This window comes from Barbus barbus (genome assembly GCF_936440315.1).
Source record: "Barbus barbus genome assembly, chromosome: 17".
Classification (NCBI taxonomy): Eukaryota; Metazoa; Chordata; class Actinopteri; order Cypriniformes; family Cyprinidae; genus Barbus; species Barbus barbus.
In genome coordinates, this window is record NC_136745.1 from 11,960,475 (window position 1) to 11,987,655 (window position 27,181).

The following is a 27,181-nucleotide window of genomic DNA, read 5'->3' on the forward strand; positions in this document are numbered from 1 at the left end:
CCTCCCCGCGCACCTCTAGCCAGTCCCCCCGGGGACTCAGGGAGTTTTGTGGGGATGAGTCAGAACGCACCGCCTTCTGTTCCATCCAACCTTACTCCCCCTCGCTGCACCACTGCGGGCACGTCGATTGTGCCTTTGGTGCCACTTGCACGGTATCTGGGGGCGTGGCTTGCGCTACCCAGCCCGTCTCGCTGGCTCATTCGCACAGTTCGACTCGGCTATGCAATTCAGTTCGCCAGGCGGCCTCCCAGGTTCAGTGGCATCCTCGAGACTTCGGTGGCAGTCCGAGATGCACCTGTCCTGCGCGAGGAGATTGCTGTCCTTCTGGCAAAGGGTGCAATCGAGCCGGTCCCTCCAGCCGAGATGAGGCAGGGGTTTTACAGCCCCTACTTCATCGTGCCCAAGAAAGGCGGTGGCCTCCGGCCAATCCTGGACCTGCGAGTCTTGAATCAGGCCCTACACAAGCTCCCGTTCAAGATGTTGACACAGAAGCGCATCGTCAAATGCGTGCAGTCCGCGGATTGGTTTGCAGCGATCGACCTGAAGGACGCTTACTTTCATGTCTCGATTCTCCCTCGACACAGGCCGTTCCTACGGTTTGCTTTCGAGGGGCGGGCATGGCAGTTCAGGGTCCTCCCCTTCGGGCTCTCCCTGTCTCCCCGTGCCTTCACGAAGGTGGCGGAGGGCGCCCTTGCCCCGTTACGGGAAGTGGGCGTCAGGATCCTCAACTATCTCGACGATTGGCTCATTCTGGCCCGGTCGCGAGAACAGTTGTGTGGTCACAGGGACCTGGTGCTCCGGCACCTCAGCCAGTTGGGGCTTCGGGTCAACTGGGAAAAGAGCAAGCTCTCCCCTGTGCAGAGAATCTCTTTTCTCGGTGTGGAGTTAGACTCCGTGAGTATGACGGCACGTCTCACGGACGAGCGTGCCCAATCAGTGCTGAACTGCCTGAGTTCCTTCAGAGGCAGGACAGTGGTTCCGCTGAAACAGTTTCAGCAGCTCCTGGGGCATATGGCATCCGTAGCCGCAGTCACGCCGCTCGGGTTGCTTCATATGAGACCACTTCAGCACTGGTTACACTCACGGGTCCCGAGATGGGCATGGCGCCGCGGGACACGTCGTGTGACCATCACACAGTCGTGTCGCCGCTCTTTCAGCCCCTGGTCAGACCTTGCTTTCCTACGGGCCGGGGTGCCCTTAGGACAAGTGTCCCGGCATGTTGTTGTCACAACAGATGCCTCCAGCATGGGCTGGGGCGCTACATGCAACGGGCAGGCAGCCTCGGGGCTCTGGACGGGGCCTCGACTGCTTTGGCACATCAACTGCCTAGAGCTGTTGGCAGTGCATCTGGCCTTAAAGCAGTTCCGGCCACTGCTTCTAGGCCAGCACGTGTTGGTCCGCACGGACAACACTGCGGCTGTTTCGTACATCAACCGGCAGGGGGGTCTACGATCACGCCGCATGTCACAGCTCGCCCGCCATCTCCTCCTCTGGAGTCAGTCACAGCTCAAATCGCTGCGCGCCGTCCACATTCCGGGGGAGCTCAATCGTGCAGCCGACGCGCTCTCACGACAGCTCACGTTCCCCGGAGAATGGCGACTCCATCCCGAGACGATCCGGCTGATTTGGAGTCGATTCGGGGAAGCTCAGGTAGACCTGTTTGCTTCCCGCGAGTCCTCCCACTGCCAGCTGTATTTCTCCCTGACCGAGGCCCCCCTCGGCACGGACGCACTGGCACACAGCTGGCCTCGGGCTCTGCGCAAGTATGCGTTTCCCCCAGTGAGCCTGATCGCACAGACGCTGTGCAAGGTCAGGGAGGACGAGGAGCAGGTCTTGTTGGTTGCGCCATATTGGCCCACCCGGACCTGGTTTCCGGAACTCACCCTCCTCGCGACAGCCCCTCCCTGGCGCATCCCTCTGAGGAAGGACCTTCTTTCTCAGGGGCTCGGCACCATATGGCACCCGCGTCCAGATCTGTGGAACCTCCATGTGTGGCTCCTGGATGGGACGCGGCAGACTTGAGTGGCCTGCCACAGGCTGTGGTGGACACCATCACTCAGGCTAGGGCCCCTTCAACTAGGCAAGCCTATGCACTGAAGTGGAGTCTGTTCGCGGACTGGTGTTCTTCTCGTCGGGAGGACCCCCGAAGATGCACGATTGGAGTGGTGCTTTCTTTCCTGCAAGAGAGGTTGGAGCGCAGGCTGTCGCCCTCCACCTTGAAAGTGTACGTGGCTGCTATTGCGGCCCATCACGATGCAGTGGACGGCCGGTCCCTGGGGAAGCACGATCTCATCGTGAGGTTCCTGAGGGGTGCCAGAAGGTTAAATCCTCCTAGGCCACCCCTGATGCCCTCCTGGGATCTCTCTATTGTCCTGGCTGGACTTCAGAGGGGTCCCTTTGAGCCGCTGGACTCAGTCGAGCTGAAATTCCTGTCGGCCAAGACAGCGCTCCTGACCGCGCTCACTTCCATCAAGAGGGTCGGGGACCTCCAAGCATTTTCGGTAAGCGAAGAGTGCCTTGTGTTTGGGCCGGCCTACTCTCACGTTGTCCTGAGACCCCGGCCTGGATACGTGCCTAAGGTTCCCACCACGCCCTTCCGCGATCAGGTGGTGAACCTGCAAGCACTGCCCTCGGAGGAGGCAGACCCAGCCTTGACGTTGCTGTGTCCCGTAAGAGCGCTGCGCATATACGTGGACCGCACCCGGAGCTTCAGAAGCTCTGAGCAGCTCTTTGTCTGCCACGGAGGTCAGCAGAAAGGGAAGGCTGTCTCCAAGCAGAGGTTGGCCCACTGGATAGTGGATGCCATCGCCTTGACGTACCAATCCCAAGGCGAGCCGTGCCCCCTCGGGGTGAGGGCTCACTCCACACGGAGTGTTGCCTCCTCCTATGCGCTGGCGCACGGCGCCTCTTTGGCAGACATCTGTAGAGCTGCGGGCTGGGCGACACCGAACACCTTCGCGAGATTTTACAGTCTCCGCGTTGAGCCAGTCTCTTCCCGTGTGTTGGGTAACAGGTAAGTGGCGGGAAGAGTTGGCCGGTGTCACGCTTGCTGCGCCATTCCCCCTTACCCGGGGATACGAGCGCCTATTCTCTCCTCCAGTTAGTTCCCCGAACGGCGAACCCTGGCGGAGTTCCTCCAGCACCCCCGGCAGTCAGGCTGGGCGGAGCAGTCTGACGCCAGGCCCAGTACCGGTGTTAGCTTGCCGGGGTCTCCGGTCAGCCCCTGTACTCGGCTAGGTGCCCGTGCAGCCTGATTCCCTTCGGGTGATCCCACACATGTATTCATCCACGGTACGGTTTCCCTCATGGTAAACCCGTGTCTTCCCTTTGACAGAGCTCTGTCAGGCCCTGCTGGCAGCCTTCCTCCCTTCTCCTAGGTAGGATCTGCCCCAGGGTCCAGGCGTATGTAGCACTGCCCCAGGCTTGGGCCAGTCCATACCAGTGTCTCCACACGTTACCTCCCTTCGGGCAGGGTGTGGCCTCCGTAGCGCCCTTCTCCGGAAGGCTCGCTTCCCCGTCGTTACTGCCGGGCTATAACAACAAACAGGAAAGACTTGAAGCAGTCTTTCATAGAAGGTCGAAATCCCTTCCGATTTCTGGGGAAAGGAACAGCGGCTTGGCTTTCTCCAGCAGCAATGTACTCAGTGGTCCCTGCGGGCACCAAGGTTAGCGAATTTGCGCTGGGGCGACGGGAAGGTTGCGACCTTCGCATCGCATTTGTCTGTCACGCGCTAGCTTGTCAACATCTGCATGCCACAAGGTCGTGACGGGGTTCAGGTTGTGGCACTTTCCATAGACCCCTAATGTCGTCACGACATAACTCGTAGTGACCGACAGATAGGGAACGTCTCGGTTACGTACGTAACCCTCGTTCCCTGATGGAGGGAACGGAGACGTTATGTCCCCATGCCACAATCTCGAACCATCGCTGGTTGCCAGGGACACGTTCTCGGCTCCTCAGCGGAAAACCTGATGAGTGGATGCACCTGTCGCCCTTTTATACCCGTATGCACGGGGAGTGGCTCAGGTATGCAAAATCCACTAGCCAAATTTCATTGGCGTTTTCTCTTATCAGAGGCAGTCGGGGCTTCCAAGTAAATCCCCTAATGTCGTTCCCTCCATCAGGGAACGAGGGTTACGTACGTAACCGAGACGTTATCTCATGCTAAGTATACTACAAATACATTTACATAGGGGTAGAGCGGAGTAAAATGCACCCCCCCCCCCACCCCCCACCGTTTTCCCCAAAATAACCACAAGATAAAGTCAAGATGAATTTTTATTGTAACTATGGACTACATTGACGAGAGTGATGTAAGTATTCACCATGAAGCTTACACTGGTAATGTAAATGATCTCATTTTCAGCAGTAAGAAAAAAAGTGTTTTAAAGCTTGCTGTTTTGTAGAACATCACAGTTATATATGATATGAGAACAGTAGGGCCTGTAGATGGGGAGTACGTGTTATTTAATAAAAATATAATTATATTTTCAGAATGACATAATTTTTTCTCAAACATAGTCACTGGGGTAAAACGCCCCCAGGGGGCAATGAGCAATTACTGTAGTTATTCTGTTCTGAACATCAAATCCTTTGTTTTTCCATCAAATATATTCTAACTAGTTGGTTGAATAAAAATATTTGGATTTTATATTTAAAAATGACCTCAAGTTAGCATCAGGTAGCTAGCTAGCCAGTTAGCATACAAAATGTTTCAAATAGGCTATTATAATTTATAATTATAATATTATAATACTTTGGACACATTTTTCATACTTTGTTTATAATTTATGTGTCACTAAAACTATGATAATTTTTCTGAACACATTTCACAGGCAAAAAATGACAGTCCTTAAGGGGGACGCTTCCCCCCACTCTACCCTATTTATGTGCTTAATAAAAATACCCTGTAATTGTACTTTTAGATTTGAAATTAGTATGAAGATGATGTATTTTAAATATATTACTTTTTTACTAGGGAATATAAGTCTATGGTATGTTGCCCTTACTGACATTACTAGGTTAGTTTGTGTGTATGTGTGTGAGCATGTATCTCACCTGCACTCACACTGGTTATGCTCAATAAAAGGCAGCTGCACAAGATCATGCTTCATGTATGAGGTCCTCATGAGCTGTGGAGTTCAACGGAGCAGGAGTCAGTATTTAAATGCATACACAAACACACACACACACACACACACACATACACAAATGCACAATCTGTTCTGCATAGTAATGACTCCATCTTTTATCCTTCAATCTGTCTATACAGTACGTGACCAGGTTCCAACCTGATCCATTACACTAGAGACTTCATTTACCCATACTGAATATGTATGACTAACTCATGCTGTCTTTCTGGATGTTTTATTCACCATACTAAGCCGTGAGGGTTGAGATCTTGCATTATATGGGGTGTGTTTGTGTGTGGAGGTACTTTGCCCCTAAACATTTGTCATTATTGCCGTATACATGTAAATGAGTGTGTAATATGAGTGTTGTATACCACCACATTAAGCATGTTAATGTAAAATAGTACATGTATGTGTGAAAGGTTTCTATGAGTGTTTCTGTGAGTGGTGAAATTAAAAGAATTTCAAAACCTTTCAAAAGTTTGGTGTCAGTAAGATTTTTTTTAAACAACACTTTTAAAATAGTAAGCCGCTCAACTGTTTTTATCACTGATAATAATAATAAGAAATGTTTCTTAAGCAGCAAATCAACATATTAGAATGATTTCTAAAGGATCATGTGACACTGAAGACTGGATTAATGATGCTAAAAATTCAGCTTTGCGTCACAGGAATAAATTATAATTATAATTATAAATACGTTATATTCAAATAGTAAAGATTTATTTCAAATTGTAATAATATTTCACAATAGTACTGTTTTTACTGTAATTTTGACCAAATAAAATGCAGGCTTGGTGAACATAAGAAATTTCAAAAACATACAAAAAAATCTCACCAACCCCAAACTTTTGAACAATGGTGAATGTAATGAAATACAGAGGTCCATAAAAAGTATTTGGACAATTCAGCCACATTTTAAGAATGCATGAATCCCATTGCATTAGATAACTAAATATCAAAATAAATGGCATTTATTAATAAAAAGATACTGGATGTCGAATGTTTATGGAACACGTCCATAATTAATGCGAGGAACTGCACCTTTGTGAACTCTGCATTAAGTGCACTGGTTTGTGTATGTATGTACCTCCATTACAAGTGTGTGTGTTTGTGACGGCACACACTCCAGTGCCTCATCGGAGCAGCAGCCTCCACAGCGGCGAAGCGTTACACACGACGGCAGGAAGAGGTGATGTGTCTCCCACGGAAACTCCCGCCAAACTTCCACCAGCGTTTCTCTGGGATGACATCCGCTTCTCTGATACACATCCAACCACCTCACCACTGAGAGAGAGAATAAATGAGCAACACTGAGAAAGACCATTCGCTCTTTATGGAATGTTCCGCGTTCAACACAGAATCTGTGACGTGCTATTGTATAAACTTTACATTAATGCATTCTGGAAGGTTAATTAGACAACCTGCCTCATCATTAATTTAAAACAACATTATACATGTGTATAAATGGATTATACATTATACATAAATTTATATAGACATAAATATTGATGCAAGGATCTAAATTATTGATGCAATATCTGTTAGATGTGTTATCAACAGAATTCCTGTTGGTTGATTTTTCTCAGTGTAAACAATCTGTGCCTGGTGTCTGTGCGCAAAGCATTACATGGTGCAAAATGTTTGTAAGTGATTCTCTTGCACCAGTCTCATGTGAACAGTTCAGATTGTACTTTCAAAATAGTATGCATTTTTAACATTTATCTTGGTGCAACACCATCAAATGTACAATAAGTGCAATGTCAATGAAGATTTCTTTGCTTTTACAAACTAAAGTATTTCAATTATTTCCTGCGGTAATTGACAGCATGTCACAGATGCTGTTTATAGAGTGTAATTTATATTTTACGCAGAACATTCCTTTAAATAGCACCAATATGGTACTTTAAAGAAACCAATACACTAATCTGTAATGCACCTGTAATGCAATATATATATATATAAAACAAAAACTTTCCAAAACATCTTTCCAAACAATATAGCATTGCTTAAGTACTTTATTGCTTTAAAGACAATTTTAATTAAATTATTGATTCTTTTAGTGGACTTACAATAAAATAAATAGTTGCTGAAATCAAGGTTAACATGCTACCGTACAAAAGTTGCTAATATAACAACAGTAATATTGTGAAATATTATTATAATTTAAAATAACTGTTTAATAATAATTATATTTGAGTATATTTCAAAATGTAATTTATACTGTGACTGTAACATCAAATATCTTTACTGTCACTTTTGGTTCATTTAATGCATCCTTGATTAATTAAAGTATTTCTTTAAAACAAAAGAAAATGAACTTTTGCTGTAGGTGGCTTTTATGGGTGAAATGTAATGACACAGTAGCTGCCAAACAGGTATTTTGCCATGAGCACTGAGGACCAGAATGAGTCATTTTATTATATTACTCAGTTTTATCATATAGTATATAACCTCAGTAAATCAGTAATGCACCTATGAGAATAAGATAACAAAAGAAAGCAAGGCTCAATACCTTCTCCAGATTTATGCCTCTCTGTTGGCATCCAGTGGTCTGACTAGAGGAAAGGACACAGACAAAGCGTCAGACACAACATACAGCAAAGACAATAACAAAAGCACACACTATGGTGCCATGAAGAGCTGATTCCAGTTAACATAATGCTGAGAACATTTTCTTATAATGCATTTCTAGTCTTTATTTGTGCCAGAGCAGCATAAAAGTGGATGTTAGCACACGTTCACACAAACACGCCCCTAATACGGCGAGGTCCGCGCACTGGAACAAGGTCACCGCTGAGGGAGAAAGCAGACTTTGCACTGCAGCGCAAACAACACATACATACATGGCTTCCTTGTCCCATTTCTGACTGCTTACTGTGTGGGTAGTTTTTCTAAGCATGCGTGACAATCGTATTATAGGTGATTTTACACTGATATAGGCCAGCACATTCAGTTTATACCCTGTTTCTGTGCATTTATTCTGTAATGATGACATCAAATAAAGGTTTAATGTAATTAAGTGCAATTTTAATCAGAAAACAGGGAGATCATTGCACGGCGGTGATGTGCGGAGAGGCATCAGCTGATTCTGTGTTGCAATATGAGGGTTGAGTCAGTCAATTCCTCATCTACTTCCTGCCTCGGTGCCATTGTGAAATACAGCAGCCAGCTCAGAGCTGGCAAGGCGACTGGCACACACACACACTTTCACACACTAACATTCACTTTCTTTCTCTGAAATGCACACACACTGAAAATCACAGTGCTGCCAGGCTTTTTTTTTGCAGCAGCAGTTGGCTGGATTTGGCTGTGTCAGCCCTCTCTAGAGCCCTTGAGTTTGAGCACCAATCATCAGCTCAGCTGCCTTGCTCTCCCACAATCCCCTCCACCTGAGGCCTGTGGGTCAGTCTGGCATCTGTGAATGGACTTGAGCTTTCAGAACTGAGGTTTTCAAAATGAACAGCAGGTATCAGGCACTGCTACAGCTGATCCAAGACCACACAGAATGTTTTTTTTTTTTAACTGAAAATAAACAGAATATTTTAGAAATTCAAGAATTAAAATTAGAGATATATCATGATGTAAAACTCTGGACCTCACTGATAAAAATTTGGTGTTGTTTTGTAACCCAGAAATTGCTAGTAAATGATTACACACACATGGAAAAACATTGAATTGAATGTGAAATTCTCAAGTAGAAAGACTGAGATAGTGTTTTCTAATACATACTCCAGTAATCCTTGTTTAATTTACTTCAAATTAACTTAATTAACTTCCAGAATTTTTTTTTTTACAATGTATTTCTAGGTCATTAATTGAATAGAACCAATTTCTGACATTAAGCATGAGAAATTCTCTTTGAAACACAAGATTCTCTTTGAATCATCTTAAATCATGCTGGAGAACACAATCATCAGGTTTTACTCATGTCAGTTAATAATACTGTAATCATTAAAGCAAAAGGAGACAAACCAAATACTAAGATTTTCTGAAATTCACCTATATTGTTTAATATCCACTCATTTAAATTAATATGCTGATAATGTCATTTGAAACAAAAAAGCATGATATATTTTCACTAGTGCTCTCAGACTGCACTACACATGCTGGATTGCAAACAGCAAAATGCTAGACATCACCATCAGTGTTGCCAGAGTTGCGATTTTCCCACACATTTGCGCTATTATAAAAATGCAGTTGCGGGAAAGTTTTTTGGCCTAGTTTTTTAATGTACCGGAGCTGCAAAAAGTTTTTCTGTAGACAAAGAACAATGAAGATAGATCTTTTTACTATGTTTTACTATCTTTACTTTATGTGTATTGATCATTTAAATTAATATCTGGCAACCTAAGGACTTCAAGTATAAGGAGAAAATATGGGGGGCATGTTTGATGTCACCTCACAAGATTATGTGAGTTTCGCCCACATCAGGAATTGGATTTTCAGGCGGGTTAACTGAGTTTGGCATTATGGATTAATTGCGCAATGATGCTCGTGTGAAGACAAAACAAGAGTGACTATGGAAAGAAGAGCGAATGAAAAGAAAATATTGAGTTTATTGTATGTGTACAAACTACAATGTTTGTACACATACAATAACCGGGAAAGTAAAAGGACAGCATGTTTTTTAAGGCAAAAACTCATTGACAGCATTTTATGGATGGCTATGTCAGTGTATCACACCGTGACAGTGTTATTTATTTTTGTTACTCACATTTTAAGCAAATTATCTAGAAAAAACAGCTGAAAATTAAAAATCAGCAAAAAAGCAATGGAAGAATTAAAAGTGCCAAATAGAAGGAATAAATAATGTTTTTTTTTTGGCTTTTTTGAAGTTCCAAACTAAGAATATTGGAGTTTTTCTTTTTTACAAGATAATACTATTTCCGTCTTTATATTTCAAAATTTCTTGCTTAATTCACTTGTTGTTGGTTATTCTTTGTAGTTACTTGTGAAATTTACTAGCAATTTCTAAGTGAAAACTATTTAAGCTTATTTTTCCAGTGTAGTTTGGGCGGGTTTTAAATCAGCTTTGGGCAGAAAATTTGTCAAGGACCTGGCAACCCTGATCACTGCCCACCTGGCAATAGCAACTTCAACATCATTGTGCACGTGACGAGAAACCTAAAGGTCACAAGGTTAGACTTCTGAAAATCATGCCATACCTTACCATGCACTACACAAAGAATGGCAGCATGCAATGCAACATTTGGGAAGGTTTACATTTCACAGCATCTCCAGCATCATCAAATTAAATATACTAGAGCCAAACTGCAGTCTAAAATAAATAAACCAAGTTTCGGCTAAACACGACAGGACAAACGATGAGTGGAGCTGCATCATTACGAAGACTTATGATATGCATCCATAAAGCAGAGCTCCGGTCACACGTACACCGACCACATACCGCTGCGCTTACGAATAACGGAGAAGCGCAAATTCAGTGCATTCTGCCTTCATATGCTACTATATCATCTCGCAACGCTATTGGTGCTAGCAATAGGTGTCGTATAGCCTACTGGCTGTAATGTTGACAAAAGCTTGTTTAAAGAAAAGACGTGCGTCACTGTCTCCTTCTGAGACCCAGACAAAAAAAGTGTTTAGGATAAACAAACATAATACAATACATGTATAATAATTCAATATTTTAGCCTAAAATATATATTTTTAATAAGCACATATTATTTACACCCCAAAATAAAATAAAATACATAAAATATTATGAGCATATTAAATTAGATGTATTTAATTAATTTATACTATGAATGCACCACATTGTATTAATATTATAATACAGGCCACACCCCCAGAAAACACTAAACACAAAACATTTGTCAACTGATAACTTAATTAGTGGCTTTTATCTTTAAAAGCAGCACCTTTCCCATCCTACCAAACGTCAACGACCGTCAGGTTATTTCAACACATAAATGCCCAGAAGAGTGTTGCGCATTAACTCAGCTCTATAAAGTGCATTTTACAAGCAATAGTGAGGAATTAAAAGATACTTATCAAGTGTGTGATAAAAGACAGCCAGACCACCCAGCAGGCACCGGACGTCAATATGACGTCAGATTGACGTTGGACCCCAACGTCGGAGAGACGTTGTATTTTGGTTGAAAGTGAAAATCGGGTTGACGTCAGAACCCAACGTCAGATTGATGTCAGAACCCAACGTCAGATTGACGTCGGAACCCAACGTCAGATTGACGTCGGAACCCAACGTCGGAGAGACGTTGTATTTTGGTTGAAAGTGAAAATCGGGTTGACGTCAGAACCCAACGTCAGATTGACGTCAGAACCCAACGTCGGAGAGACGTTGTATTTTGGTTGAAAGTGAAAATCGGGTTGACGTCAGAACCCAACGTCAAATTGACGTCAGAACCCAACGTCAGATTGACGTCGGAACCCAACGTCAGATTGATGTCAATCTCCAACGTTGGACAGACGTTGTATTTTGGTTGAAAATGAAAATCGGGTTGACGTCAGAACCCAACGTCAGATTGACGTCAATCTCCGACGTTGGACAGACGTTGCATTTTGGTTGAAAATGAAAATCGGGTTGACGTCAGAACCCAACGTCAGATTGACGTCAATCTCCGACGTTGGACAGACGTTGCATTTTGGTTGAAAATGAAAATCGGGTTGACGTCAGAACCCAACGTCAGATTGACGTCAATCTCCGACGTTGGACAGACGTTGCATTTTGGTTGAAAATGAAAATCGGGTTGACGTCAGAACCCAACGTCAGAATGATGTCAGAACCCAACGTCAGATTGACGTCAATCTCCAACGTTGGACAGACGTTGTATTTTGGTTGAAAATGAAAATCGGGTTGACGTCAGAACCCAACGTCAGATTGACGTCAATCTCCAACGTTGGACAGACGTTGCATTTTGGTTGAAAATGAAAATCGGGTTGACGTCAGAACCCAACGTCAGGCTGATGTCAGAACCCAACGTCAGATTGACGTCAATCTCCGACGTTGGACAGACGTTGTATTTTGGTTGAAAATGAAAATCGGGTTGACGTCAGAATCCAACGTCAGACTGATGTCAAAACCCAACGTCAAATTGACGTCAATCTCCGACGTTGGACAGACGTTGTATTTTGGTTGAAAATGAAAATCGGGTTGACGTCAGAACCCAACGTCAGATTGATGTCAGAACCCAACGTCAGAACCCAATGTTGGACAGACGTTGTATTTTGGTTGAAAATGAAAATCAGGTTGACGTCAGAACCCAACGTCAGAATGATGTCAGAACCCAACGTCAGATTGACGTCAATCTCCAACGTTGGACAGACGTTGTATTTTGGTTGAAAATGAAAATCGGGTTGACGTCAGAATCCAACGTCAGATTGACGTCAATCTCCAACGTTGGACAGACGTTGCATTTTGGTTGAAAATGAAAATCGGGTTGACGTCAGAACCCAACGTCAGGCTGATGTCAGAACCCAACGTCAGATTGACGTCAATCTCCGACGTTGGACAGACGTTGTATTTTGGTTGAAAATGAAAATTGGGTTGACGTCAGAATCCAACGTCAGACTGATGTCAAAACCCAACGTCAAATTGACGTCAATCTCCGACGTTGGACAGACGTTGTATTTTGGTTGAAAATGAAAATCGGGTTGACGTCAGAACCCAACGTCAGATTGATGTCAGAACCCAACGTTGGACAGACGTTGTATTTTGGTTGAAAATGAAAATCAGGTTGACGTCAGAACCCAACGTCAGATTGACGTCAGAACCCAACGTTGGACAGACGTTGTATTTTGGTTGAAAATGAAAATCAGGTTGACGTCAGAACCCAACGTCAAATTGATGTCAGAACCCAACGTCAGAACCCAACGTTGGACAGATGTTGTATTTTGGGTGAAAATGAAAAATGCAACATCTATCCAACATTAGAGGTTGAGGTCAATCTTACATTAAGTTCTGATGTCAACCTGATTTTTGTCAGCCTCCAACAGTGGACAAACACTGCATTACATCCCTATCGAAACTGGCCATTACCACATTTGTTATCAACCTGTGAATACAAAAGGAAGAGGAGTTAAATGTCCAAATAATTAATTATACATAACACATTATGAACCGCTTGTTATAGTTTGTGTTAGGTTTGTCATATCTAATGTAGATGTCACATTGGTTGTACTGTGGTGCTAGATGGAAGATCATGGGCCCACCCAAATTGCTATGCTTTTATCTTCTGAAGACAAAACTGATATTGCGAAACCTAAAACCTTCCTGGTGTTAATGCTAAAAGGCAGTGAGGAAAAATCTCTAATCATTCACTTGGGTCTGTTGTATGTACACAAAAGTGAGAGAACAAACAACTGACTGAGCAAATTATGACTCTTATATGGTACCAAAAGCAATGTTTTGGGATATTTCACAGTATGAGTTCAGTAATATCAGCAGTCTGTCATTATTTTGTAAGTTGGCAATATTAGCACACATTTGCAAACAAGGCTTGACATTAACATAGAATCATCCCGTATTTAAGGCATATGAATGGTATTCCACATTACATCGATATGAGCGTGGTTTGTCCCATTTTTTTATTTACTTCAGTTTTATGTTTTTTGTTTGGCAACCGTTACTGCCAGTCATTTGACCGTTTCTTTATTTTTTTAACAGTGTAAAACTTACTTTATGGATTTTTTACTGACCAATTAAATAAAGTGATATCACTAAACCGTGTACAGAGGAACACTGTCCTTTCACAGATTTTCCTAGATTATTATGATCAAACGCATTCAATAAAGTGCTAAAAGTAAAATACTAGCCTAAACGTTCTACAGAGAAACACTTCTTATTTTACAGCTTATTAAAAAACAAAAAATTATAGTGTTAAAGGATGCTGACAATTGTAAATTAATAAAAGTTTTATTTTGAAAGACAAAATACAAAGTCTCTACATATACTGTACAAAACTGAAAATGCAATCATTCAGTTTTTGAAGTAAAACAGTGCAAATTTGAAAGGAAATACATTTCAAATACATTTCAACATTTAAAATACTGCACCAATTAACAGAACAGTTTGATGAGAAGTTAATGAGTTGAATTAAATATTCTCAGCACAAGAAATACAAAACATCTACAAGTTTCAAACGACTATTAATTCTAAAGGCTGGATTACACTACATGACTTTTCAAATCTGAACAGATTTTTAAAACACTAGGCATCATACATACAGTCAGGTCCATAAATATTGGGACATCGACACAATTCTAACATTTTTGGCTCTATACACCACCACAATGGATTTCAAATGAAACGAACAAGATGTGCTTTAACTGCAGACTGTCAGCTTTAATTTGAGGGTATTTACATTTACAATTTACAATTACAACAGTTTGCATATGTGCCTCCCACTTGTTAAGGGACCAAAAGTAATGGGACAATTGGCTTCTCAGCTGTTCCATGGCCAGGTGTGTGTTACTCCCTCACTATCCCAATTACAAGGAGCAGATAAAATGTCCAGAGTTAATTTCAAGTGTGCTATTTGCATTTGGAATCTGTTGCTGTCAACTGTCAAGATGAGATCCAAAGAGCTGTCACTATCAGTGAAGCAAGCCATCATTAGGCTGAAAAAACAAAACAAACCCATCAGAGAGATGGCAAAAACATTAGGCGTGGCCAAAACAACTGTTTGGAACATTCTTAAAAAGAAGGAACGCACCGGTGAGTTCAGCAACACCAAAAGACCCGGAAGACCACGGAAAACAACTGTGGTGGATGACCAAAGAATTCTTTCCCTGGTGAAGAAAACACCCTTCACAACAGTTGGCCAGATCAAGAACACTCTCCAGGAGGTAGGTGTATGTGTGTCAAAGTCAACAATCAAGAGAAGACTTCACCAGAGTGAATACAGAGGGTTCACCACAAGATGTAAACCATTGGTGAGCCTCAAAAACAGGAAGGCCAGATTAGAGTTTGCCAAACGGCATCGAAAAAAGCCTTCACAGTTCTGGAACAACATCCTATGGACAGATGAGACCAAGATCAACTTGTACCAGAGTGATGGGAAGAGAAGAGTATGGAGAAGGAAAGGAACTGTTCATGATCCTAAGCATACCACCTCATCAGTGAAGCATGGTGGTGGTAGTGTCATGGCGTTGGCATGTATGGCTGCCAGTGGAACTGGTTCTCTTGTATTTATTGATGATGTGACTGCTGACAAAAGCAGCAGGATGAATTCTTAAGTGTTTCGGGCAATATTATCTGCTCATATTCAGCCAAATGCTTCAGAACTCACTGGACGGCGCTTCACAGTGCAGATGGACAATGACCCAAAGCATACTGCAAAAGCAACCAAAGAGTTTTTGAAGGGAAAGAAGTGGACTGTTATGCAATGGCCAAGTCAATCACCTGACCTGAATCCGATTGAGCATCCATTTCACTTGCTGAAGACCAAACTGAAGGGAAAATGCCCCAAGAACAAGCAGGAACTGAAGACGGTTGCAGTAGAGGCCTGGCAGAGCATCACCAGGGATGAAACCCAGCGTCTGGTGATGTCTATGCATTCCAGACTTCAGGCTGTAATTGACTGCAAAGGATTTGCAACCAAGTATTAAAAAGTGAAAGTTTGATTTGATTATTATTCTGTCCCATTACTTTTGGTCCCTTAACAAGTGGGAGGCACATATACAAACTGTTGTAATTCCTACACCGTTCACCTGATTTGGATGTAAATACCCTCAAATTAAAGCTGACAGTCTGCAGTTAAAGCACATCTTGTTCGTTTCATTTGAAATCCATTGTGGTGGCGTATAGAGCCAAAAATGTTAGAATTGTGTTGATGTCCCAATATTTATGGACCTGGCTATATACTGACTTTGTAAATCGTGACAAAGGAAAACTGGGCATCATACACAACATGACCGAGGATCATACACTACCAGACTTTAAAGTTGTTCCGAGCACAACAAACTCACTCAGAAACATGAGCCTTGGAGACGCGTGACAAATGGAAACAATATACGTTCTAAAATCGGCTGAAAATATCAAACATTTTTGATATCCTCCAACTGGATAGAATCTGAGTCTGAAGCTAAAAAACCGGAGTCTGTGACTATCAAATCTACAGACTGGCTCTGACTTTCGGCAACTAGTGTCAACTTCTCCAGACTGTAAATTGGCGGAAAATCAGGACAAAAAACGTGTAGTGTATTCCAGGCCTAATTATATATGATGCCCAGCTTTCCTTTGTCATTATTTACAAAATCGGTAAGTGTATGATGCCTGGTGATTTAAAAAGCTGTTCAGATTTTTAAAAGTCGTGTAGTGTATTCCAGGCTTAAAGGGATACTCCACCCCAAAATGAAAATTGTCATTAATCACTTACCCCCATGTTGTTCCAAGCCTGTAAAAGCTTCATTCATCTTCGGAACACAATTTAAGATATTTTGGATGAAACCCGGGAGGCTTGTGTCTGTCCCATTGACTGCCAAGTAAATTACACTGTCAAGGTCCAGAAAAGTATGAAACACATTGTCAGAATATGTTATGTAATGTTATGAAGCGATGAGAATACTTTTTATATAGAAATACAACAAAAATAATGACTTTATTCAACAATTAGGCACCGTAACGTCTCCTCTGCATCAGCACAGCGCCATTTTGGAGATTATGCCCTGGACGCAAAACACATACACTCTTCTGTATCAGCCTTGACACAGGGATGCGCTGTTTCATCCAAAATATCTTAAATTGTATTCAGAAGACGAACAAAGCTTTTATGGGTTTGGAACGACATGGTGGTAATTGATTAATGACAAAATTTTCATTTTGGGGTGGAGTATCTCTTTAAAACTGTTTCATTATTCAGATGTAAATTTGTGTAAACAAATTTCCTGAAGAGGAATTCTTGAGAAGCAATTGAAAAAATTAGGGTTAGTATCATAATTTTTTTATTTTAAAAAGATTGTGCAGGGAACTGTACTTTAGCTTGTATTATCCCAATCAGGTTTATAGTGTTTTTATCAATATTCTATTGACCCTTTTGGGCTCCAATATAGCTCTGATAATATATGTGGAAAAAAATTACATTGTATTTTAATCCTGAATACTAGCTACACAAGTGTAATAAAAAGTAAAATCAAAACATACAAATAAAGGTCCATGATTCTGCACCAGAAGTGACAGACACAGTAGATAAAGAGCAGTCCTCCAAATCTGAAGTAATCAGATGGATCCTTGCTGCATCTGGGGGTTAAATAAATGCAAAAAAAAAAAGACAACAGATTTATTGAAAAGTCCTTAAAAAGGAGGATTCCATTTGTGTACCTTTTCTTTAAACAACATTTGACATTATGAGATATTCTGACTAATTTAATTATTTAGCTGTGACCTAATGGTTAGAGAGGCAGACTTGTAGTCTGAAGGTCATGGGTTCGAGTCTCAGTCCTGGCAGGAAACCCACTAGTGTAAACAGGGCTTGAGGTACCCTTGAGCAAGTTACAAGTTAAACCTACTTGTAATTATAAACACATTTACATTTAGCAGACGCTTTTATCCAAAGCGGCTTACATTGCATTCAAGTTACAGTTTCTACATTTTTATCAGCTCTTGCTTTCCCTGGGAATCGAACCCATGATCTTGGCGTTGCTAGCGCCATGCTCTACTATTTGAGCTACAGGAAATACAAATAAAGAAATGAGTATTCACAACAAATAACTTTTCCCAGATGTAAAAAATGGCAATTAGTACACTAAAAAAAATTAATATAATATTTTTATCAATTGCTAAAATGCTAATACCTGTATATTTATAACTAATAAAATTATTAATCCGTTTACACTGCTTTTCTATCACACGTCGGTGATGTCTAACAAATGTACTTGAGGAGATCATTAAATTACTCAAGTATCTTCATACTTCATCCACCTTATTCCTAAACGCAGAAGTAAGCCTGGGCGAGACTTCAAGTTCATTAGCCTTAAATAACAATAACAACATGCAGTAAATAGTAAAACTGTTTGTATTACAAACCAGTGTGTTCATAATTAAGATAATACACTAAAATAATATGGTATGACAAACCAATTTGCAATATCAAGCAGCAAAACGAGCAGTTCTGTATAGCTAAAAAAGTAAAAATATCTGGAAGCAAGACCCATAAAATCTATAAATGGGCCATTTTTATGTGAAGAATAAGGTGAATATGATGTCATCATTTACTCACTTATGTCTTTTCCAACCTGCATAACTGACTTTTTTTTTCTGTGGAACACAAAAGAAGATTAAAAAAGACATGAGGGTTAGAAAATGATGAGGGAGTTTTGATTTTGAGTGAGCTAAACTCAAGAATTAAGTTTGAATCAGAGTGGTGCCTTGGTGCAGAGTTTGCCTGCTTTGCCCATGTTCACATATAACGGCACATGATCATTAAAGTATTATGAATACTCACTTTTACAGAAGATCATATGGCAGAAGATTTTCAATCCCAAAACCTCTGGACCATGAGAGGGGAAACACACACACACACACACACACACACACACACACACACACACACACACACACGAATATTTAACAGGTTTAATAAAACAATAGTAATTGTTGACTTACTGACAGAGACAGACAGGCTTACAAAAAGTTTGGCTAACGTTACTCACCAGCTTTATACAAACACTTAGCAGTAAGTTGGATCAGAAAGCATGGTTTGCATAGTATTCTTAAGGTGGTTTCATGATCTCTCTGTTGAACACATGTCAGTTGTTCATGTTCCAGAGTGAGACATTTTATTTGACAATAAAATAACAATATTGTTATTTTTACTATTTCATTCTGTTATTAAAAATAAGATCAGCAAAAGGCGGCCTTCAGTACTTAACTCATATTAAGGTCCAGCTCCCGCTATTTATTCTGTCATTCATGTATATGTATCTATTACATAAACCTCCAGAACTTGTAGTACTAACGCTACGCGGATATATTTACATTTCGCGATATAAAAACAACAACAACGAGTCACTTTTAATCATTCCCAAGACATCGTCACACAGCCTTATCTGGACAGTATTAAAACATAATAACAAAACACAGAAACAGATTATGTCATCGCGATTATCATATCACTTTAACAGTAACAAAAAAACAATTATAAGAGGTACTTACCTTCTGTGTTTCCATTATGTGTCCATAGCCATTGTGTCTGTGTTCTCAATCGACACCGCATAACTCAAAATCGGTCAAAATAATAACTCATCTGTCAGATATGAGACAATCATGTGAAAGCCATTCCTAGAGCACTGAACGGAGCAGGACTGCAGATAAACAGAGCTGCAGTAACGACTGAGGTGAACTTTCAAATCTGAGCGGGAGGAGGCGTGCCCTGCTGTCATTGGTCAGATTCCTGGATGACATTCAGATTAACCAATCACGAACAAAGCAACATAGAGAGACGTCAAACAACTTTGTAACTGTAGAAAAAAATGTTTTAAACAAAAGATAGCAAATATGTATTGATTTTTTTTTTTTTAGGCTGTTACATGTAAGTAATTGGTAAAATTGTGTTTTCACTTATGCTCACAACCAGGGGCAGGCACATCTGTGCCATTCACTATTCACCTATAATTTCCATATGAATTTATAGTTAAAATAGGGTTAGGTTTAGGAGTACAGAGAAGGTGTGTACACGTCTGGCTATACTTGTAAATTACAGTTTCATTCACATGACCAATGATGACCCTTTTGAACTTTAACAAATCCCTTGCCTCAACTGTATAACCACTCTTATGCCTAAATGCAGCTGTGCCTACAACTGTGGCATTTTCTATATCTGACCCTTTGCTGTAAGTGTTACACCACCTGTTGGTTTAGGTTTATTCCTTTGTCCACAGTAACACTTACTAAAAACACTGTCATAATTGCAACATTTGTCTACAGATTACACTGTTGACTGCAGTGGCAATGCTGTTACAGCATTCGTGGTATGGGAAAATGTAAACGAAATGTTGATGTGCGACTAATTCAACAATAATTGAGGCCTATGATAATGAATGTACTCTTATTCATTTCATCACTGTATTGCTTGCAACAGCAAATGACTCCGTGGTTATGCAGTCACCTCACAGCAAGGTGTTTCCATAACGCAGACATGCACATTTGACAAATTGAGGATTCTACATTTTCCATATTTGAATGTATGTTTTCTACAAATTGCATGGAATGTATGCATTCCAGTCCTCTCAGACCCTTTTCTCTATGCTCTTGTTTTTTTCTCATTTCAAATTTCTCAGTAGATATAGGGTTTCTCTCACACAAATAACAAATGTATACTCTGATCAGATAACATACCAATATTTTTCGATGGCTGTATGACGTGATTGTGAAGTCAACATCTAATGATGTTAGAGTTTGACACTGAGTGAGCATTACCAATATGATGTCTAGGAGACGTTGGGTTTTGGTTGCCATACCTGACGACTGTATATGAGTATTTGACATCAATATGAACCTGGCTTAAGATGTTGGCTTGACGTTGGATTTTGGTTATTTTTTGCCACAACCTAATACTAACTATAGATCAACGTCAAATTATGTTATAATTTGACGTTGTGTGGACGTTACCATTATGACGTCTAGGCGACGTTGGGTTTTGGTTGCCATACCTGACGACTCTATATCAGTATTTGACGTCAATATGACGTTGGCTTAAGAAGTTGGCTCGACGTTGGATTTTGGTTAGTTAATGCCACAACCTAAAAACAACGTCAAATGATGTTAGAATCTGACGTTGTGTGGACGTTACCATTATGACGTCTAGGTGACGTTGGGTTTTGGTTGCCATACCTGATGACTGTATATCAGTATTTGACGTCCGTATGACGTTGGCTTGAGACGTTGGCTCGACGTTGGATTTTGGTTAGTTAATGCCACAACCTAAAAACAACTGAAGATCAACATCAAATGATGTTAGAATCTGACGTTGTGTGGACGTTACCATTATGACGTCTAGGCGACGTTGAGTTTTGGATGCCATACCTGACGACTGTATATCAGTATTTGACGTCAATATGACGTTGGCTTAAGACGTTGGCTCGACGTTGGATTTTGGTTAGTTAATGCCACAACCTAAAAACAACTGAAGATCAACGTCAAATGATTTTATAATCTGACGTTGTCTGGACGTTACCATTATGACGTCTAGGCGACGTTGAGTTTTGGATGCCATACCCAACGAATGTATATCAGTATTTGACGTCAATATGACGTTGGCTTTAGACGTTGGCTCGACGTTGGATTTTGGTTAGTTAATGCCACAACCTAAAAACAACGTCAAATGATGTTAGAATCTGACGTTGTGTGGACGTTACCATTATGACGTCTAGCCGACGTTGGGTTTTGGTTGCCATACCTGACCACTGTATATCAGTATTTGACGTCAATATGACGTTGGCTTTAGACGTTGGCTCGACGTTGGATTTTGGTTAGTTAATGCCACAACCTAAAAACAACGTCAAATGATGTTAGAATCTGACGTTGTGTGGACGTTACCATTATGACGTCTAGCCGACGTTGGGTTTTGGTTGCCATACCTGACGACTGTATATCAGTATTTGACGTCAATATGACGTTGGCTTAAGACGTTGGCTCGACGTTGGATTTTGGTTAGTTAATGCCACAACCTAAAAACAACGTCAAATGATGTTAGAATCTGACGTTGTGTGGACGTTACCATTATGACGTCTAGCCGACGTTGGGTTTTGGTTGCCATACCTGACGACTGTATATCAGTATTTGACGTCAATATGACGTTGGCTCAAGACGTTGGCTCGACGTTGGATTTTGGTTAGTTAATGCCACGACCTAAAAACAACGTCAAATGATGTTAGAATCTGACGTTGTGTGGACGTTACATTATGACGTCTAGCCGACGTTGGGTTTTGGTTGCCATACCTGACCACTGTATATCAGTATTTGACGTCAATATGACGTTGGCTGAAGACGTTGGCTCGACGTTGGATTTTGGTTAGTTAATGCCACAACCTAAAAACAACGTCAAATGATGTTAGAATCTGACGTTGTGTGGACGTTACCATTGTGACGTCTAGGCGACGTTGGGTTTTGGTTGCCATAACCGACGACTGTATATCAGTATTTGACGTCAATATGACGTTGGCTTTAGACGTTGGCTCGACGTTGGATTTTGGTTAGTTAATGCCACAACCTAAAAACAACGTCAAATGATGTTAGAATCTGACGTTGTGTGGACGTTACCATTATGACGTCTAGCCGACGTTGGGTTTTGGTTGCCATACCTGACCACTGTATATCAGTATTTGACGTCAATATGACGTTGGCTTTAGACGTTGGCTCGACGTTGGATTTTGGTTAGTTAATGCCACAACCTAAAAACAACGTCAAATGATGTTAGAATCTGACGTTGTGTGGACGTTACCATTATGACGTCTAGGCGACGTTGGGTTTTGGTTGCCATACCTGACCACTGTATATCAGTATTTGACGTCAATATGACGTTGGCTTTAGACGTTGGCTCGACGTTGGATTTTGGTTAGTTAATGCCACAACCTAAAAACAACGTCAAATGATGTTAGAATCTGACGTTGTGTGGACGTTACCATTGTGACGTCTAGGCGACGTTGGGTTTTGGTTGCCATAACCGACGACTGTATATCAGTATTTGACGTCAATATGACGTTGGCTTTAGACGTTGGCTCGACGTTGGATTTTGGTTAGTTAATGCCACAACCTAAAAACAACGTCAAATGATGTTAGAATCTGACGTTGTGTGGACGTTACCATTATGACGTCTAGCCGACGTTGGGTTTTGGTTGCCATACCTGACCACTGTACATCAGTATTTGACGTCAATATGACGTTGGCTTTAGACGTTGGCTCGACGTTGGATTTTGGTTAGTTAATGCCACAACCTAAAAACAACGTCAAATGATGTTAGAATCTGACGTTGTGTGGACGTTACCATTATGACGTCTAGCCGACGTTGGGTTTTGGTTGCCATACCTGACCACTGTACATCAGTATTTGACGTCAATATGACGTTGGCTTTAGACGTTGGCTCGACGTTGGATTTTGGTTAGTTAATGCCACAACCTAAAAACAACGTCAAATGATGTTAGAATCTGACGTTGTGTAGACGTTACCATTATGACGTCTAGCCGACGTTGGGTTTTGGTTGCCATACCTGACCACTGTATATCAGTATTTGACGTCAATATGACGTTGGCTTTAGACGTTGGCTCGACGTTGGATTTTGGTTAGTTAATGCCACAACCTAAAAACAACGTCAAATGATGTTAGAATCTGACGTTGTGTGGACGTTACCATTATGACGTCTAGGCGACGTTGGGTTTTGGTTGCCATACCTGACCACTGTATATCAGTATTTGACGTCAATATGACGTTGGCTTTAGACGTTGGCTCGACGTTGGATTTTGGTTAGTTAATGCCACAACCTAAAAACAACGTCAAATGATGTTAGAATCTGACGTTGTGTGGACGTTACCATTGTGACGTCTAGGCGACGTTGGGTTTTGGTTGCCATAACCGACGACTGTATATCAGTATTTGACGTCAATATGACGTTGGCTTTAGACGTTGGCTCGACGTTGGATTTTGGTTAGTTAATGCCACAACCTAAAAACAACGTCAAATGATGTTAGAATCTGACGTTGTGTGGACGTTACCATTATGACGTCTAGGCGACGTTGGGTTTTGGTTGCCATACCTGACCACTGTATATCAGTATTTGACGTCAATATGACGTTGGCTTTAGACGTTGGCTCGACGTTGGATTTTGGTTAGTTAATGCCACAACCTAAAAACAACGTCAAATGATGTTAGAATCTGACGTTGTGTGGACGTTACCATTGTGACGTCTAGGCGACGTTGGGTTTTGGTTGCCATAACCGACGACTGTATATCAGTATTTGACGTCAATATGACGTTGGCTTTAGACGTTGGCTCGACGTTGGATTTTGGTTAGTTAATGCCACAACCTAAAAACAACGTCAAATGATGTTAGAATCTGACGTTGTGTGGACGTTACCATTATGACGTCTAGCCGACGTTGGGTTTTGGTTGCCATACCTGACCACTGTACATCAGTATTTGACGTCAATATGACGTTGGCTTTAGACGTTGGCTCGACGTTGGATTTTGGTTAGTTAATGCCACAACCTAAAAACAACGTCAAATGATGTTAGAATCTGACGTTGTGTAGACGTTACCATTATGACGTCTAGGCGACGTTGGGTTTTGGTTGCCATACCTGACCACTGTATATCAGTATTTGACGTCAATATGACGTTGGCTTTAGACGTTGGCTCGACGTTGGATTTTGGTTAGTTAATGCCACAACCTAAAAACAACGTCAAATGATGTTAGAATCTGACGTTGTGTGGACGTTACCATTGTGACGTCTAGGCGACGTTGGGTTTTGGTTGCCATAACCGACGACTGTATATCAGTATTTGACGTCAATATGACGTTGGCTTTAGACGTTGGCTCGACGTTGGATTTTGGTTAGTTAATGCCACAACCTAAAAACAACGTCAAATGATGTTAGAATCTGACGTTGTGTGGACGTTACCATTATGACGTCTAGCCGACGTTGGGTTTTGGTTGCCATACCTGACCACTGTACATCAGTATTTGACGTCAATATGACGTTGGCTTTAGACGTTGGCTCGACGTTGGATTTTGGTTAGTTAATGCCACAACCTAAAAACAACGTCAAATGATGTTAGAATCTGACGTTGTGTGGACGTTACCATTATGACGTCTAGCCGACGTTGGGTTTTGGTTGCCATACCTGACCACTGTATATCAGTATTTGACGTCAATATGACGTTGGCTTTAGACGTTGGCTCGACGTTGGATTTTGGTTAGTTAATGCCACAACCTAAAAACAACGTCAAATGATGTTAGAATCTGACGTTGTGTGGACGTTACCATTATGACGTCTAGGCGACGTTGGGTTTTGGTTGCCATACCCGACGACTGTATATCAGTATTTGACGTCAATATGACGTTGGCTTTAGACGTTGGCTCGACGTTGGATTTTGGTTACTTCCCAACACAACCTGAAAACAACTAAATATCAACGTCAATTGACGTCGGTCTTGGACGTCAAATCAACGTTGTCATTAGACGTTGGCTTGACATTGAATTTTGGTCACCTGACGTCGCGACCTAAATCCAACCTAATATTAACGTCATATGACGTTGTGTGCCTGCTGGGCAGAGACGTTAAATTAATTCAATTTAAGCTTAAAGAATTTTTTATTACTGTCTAATATTTTTAATTATAACAAATATATTATTATTATTATAATTAAAAACATGCTCTTACCGGTGTTTTGGCACATTGTGTTGGTATTCTGGTAAGTGAGACGAACTGAAACATTCCCAGAATAACTCTCAGCTTGATCCCCATTGTTTGAGTTCACCAAGAAAAGTCAGAAATAGTTGAGTAAATAATATATAGCAGGTCCAACGTCCAGTCCTTACAGTTGTCAATTCTCTATGAATGATTATTCCACTTTCACATCCGACTCCAACATCTTTAATCCAAGCAATGACAATTTACTCAGTAGATTCTCAAAAAACAAGGCAATTGTCATCCCTGTCATGGCTTAACGAGGAAAAAAAAAAGACAAAAATGAAATATCTTAAGTTTTAAAGTAGGTAAATGAACAAATAGACAACACGGACTCCTTGAGTATAATATCAGGCTTTTGAGAGGCTCAATATGGTCGTAGGGCGTATTTATTATAAATAACTAGCTACAATAAATCCCAATATATGTTATTTTACAGGAGAGTTTTCCATGCATTCCGCGCATTTCATTTATATGTATTCCCGGTGGCACTAGAGTAGCCTACGTCCTTAAGGTCCAGAGAAATATATCCGGTAACAAATAAATATATCCTCAAGAATCGATGTTATGAGCCTCCTGAAGGTGTCTCCCGTCTGGCATTTCAGACTCGCTTTGTGCGGCGCATCCCGTGCTACTGTAGGTCACCAGAGAAATCATGCCCACCAAAACCCATGATGACGCTTTGCTTGTCAGACACAAGATCTTATAATTAAAATGTTCGACATATACATAATCTATACTGTCAACATGCGCAATGCAACGTACATGCGCCTATATGAAATAAGAATGAGAGAAATGCACCTTGATACGGTTAAGGTCGTTTTCTCCAGTCTCTTATTTGCCCTTCAGGACTCACACGCTCCGCAACTCTCGGCGCGCGTCACCGTCGCGCTCGTGGAACTTTTCTGTTTTTTCTCCTCCTGACGCGTAGACTTTGCTCGCGCGCAGAAGCGCACAGGTGTAATGCTCGCGCATCGCGAGGTGGACAATTATTAACTGACTCCCCCTGTCTATTTTTGAGTGCTTTCCCTGTCAGGGTGTTTTGGGTTCTTTTTGAAAGAAGCATGCATTTTGCAAATAATTTATCTTTTACTAACAAACAGGATGGTAATTATAAGACGGCTAATTTCGTTTCTGGATGTGGATTGATTGATATATAGCGGCGGCAAACAGTTAAAAGCGACGCTATTTCCTTAAGGAGTTAAATCTGTCCCACCTGGGTAGGTCTAGCTATATAATCCGGTTGATCCCGTCATATTTAATAATGACTTGAATAAAATCAGTTACCACTTGAATTACATTTTAAGGTTACGAAAATATTTTTAGAGTATAGAAACGGTTACGACGCGAAACACCTGTTCACCCAGCTACTATATCACTGCGCAGGATCATTGAGACTATCAACCGGGACTATATTTTCCTGCGGAAGAATTAAACTAAAAGGAACAGTTCATATGCCCTCATTTATCTACTTTGTCGTTTCAGATCTTTCTTTCGTAAAACTGTAAAAAAAAAATAACATTAGTAAAATTTGTGAGCTGCTTTCATAGTAGCTATTAATGGGACCAGGAAATTTTAAGCTAAAAAAAACAAACAAAAAAACAACAACAACAACAAAAAAATATATATTCTAAATATTATGAAAAAAAAACAACAAAAAAACCCCA

At 41.4% G+C, this 27,181-nt stretch overlaps 1 protein-coding gene and 1 long non-coding RNA gene across 2 annotated transcripts in view; both read right to left on the minus strand.

The window, feature by feature from the left end:
* Positions 1–26,391, minus strand: part of LOC306883461 (vascular endothelial growth factor A-like) — a 40,283-nt gene extending 13,892 nt beyond the window's left edge. Inside the window, exons 1-4 of the mRNA XM_079438740.1 lie at positions 25,488–26,391; positions 7,649–7,691; positions 6,224–6,420; positions 5,060–5,133 (exon numbers count right to left, since the gene is read on the minus strand). Of these exons, the coding sequence (XP_079294866.1) occupies positions 5,060–5,133; positions 6,224–6,420; positions 7,649–7,691; positions 25,488–25,571 (398 nt within the window). The 5' untranslated portion in view covers positions 25,572–26,391. The remainder of the gene's footprint in view (positions 1–5,059; positions 5,134–6,223; positions 6,421–7,648; positions 7,692–25,487) is intronic.
* On the minus strand, positions 19,632–24,188 carry LOC306883464. Its single transcript, XR_013785356.1, has 3 exons — positions 23,138–24,188; positions 20,945–21,509; positions 19,632–20,571 (listed from the first exon to the last, which is right to left on the minus strand). It is a non-coding gene; the product is annotated as an uncharacterized lncRNA (long non-coding RNA).
* Positions 26,392–27,181: the final 790 nt, after the last annotated feature.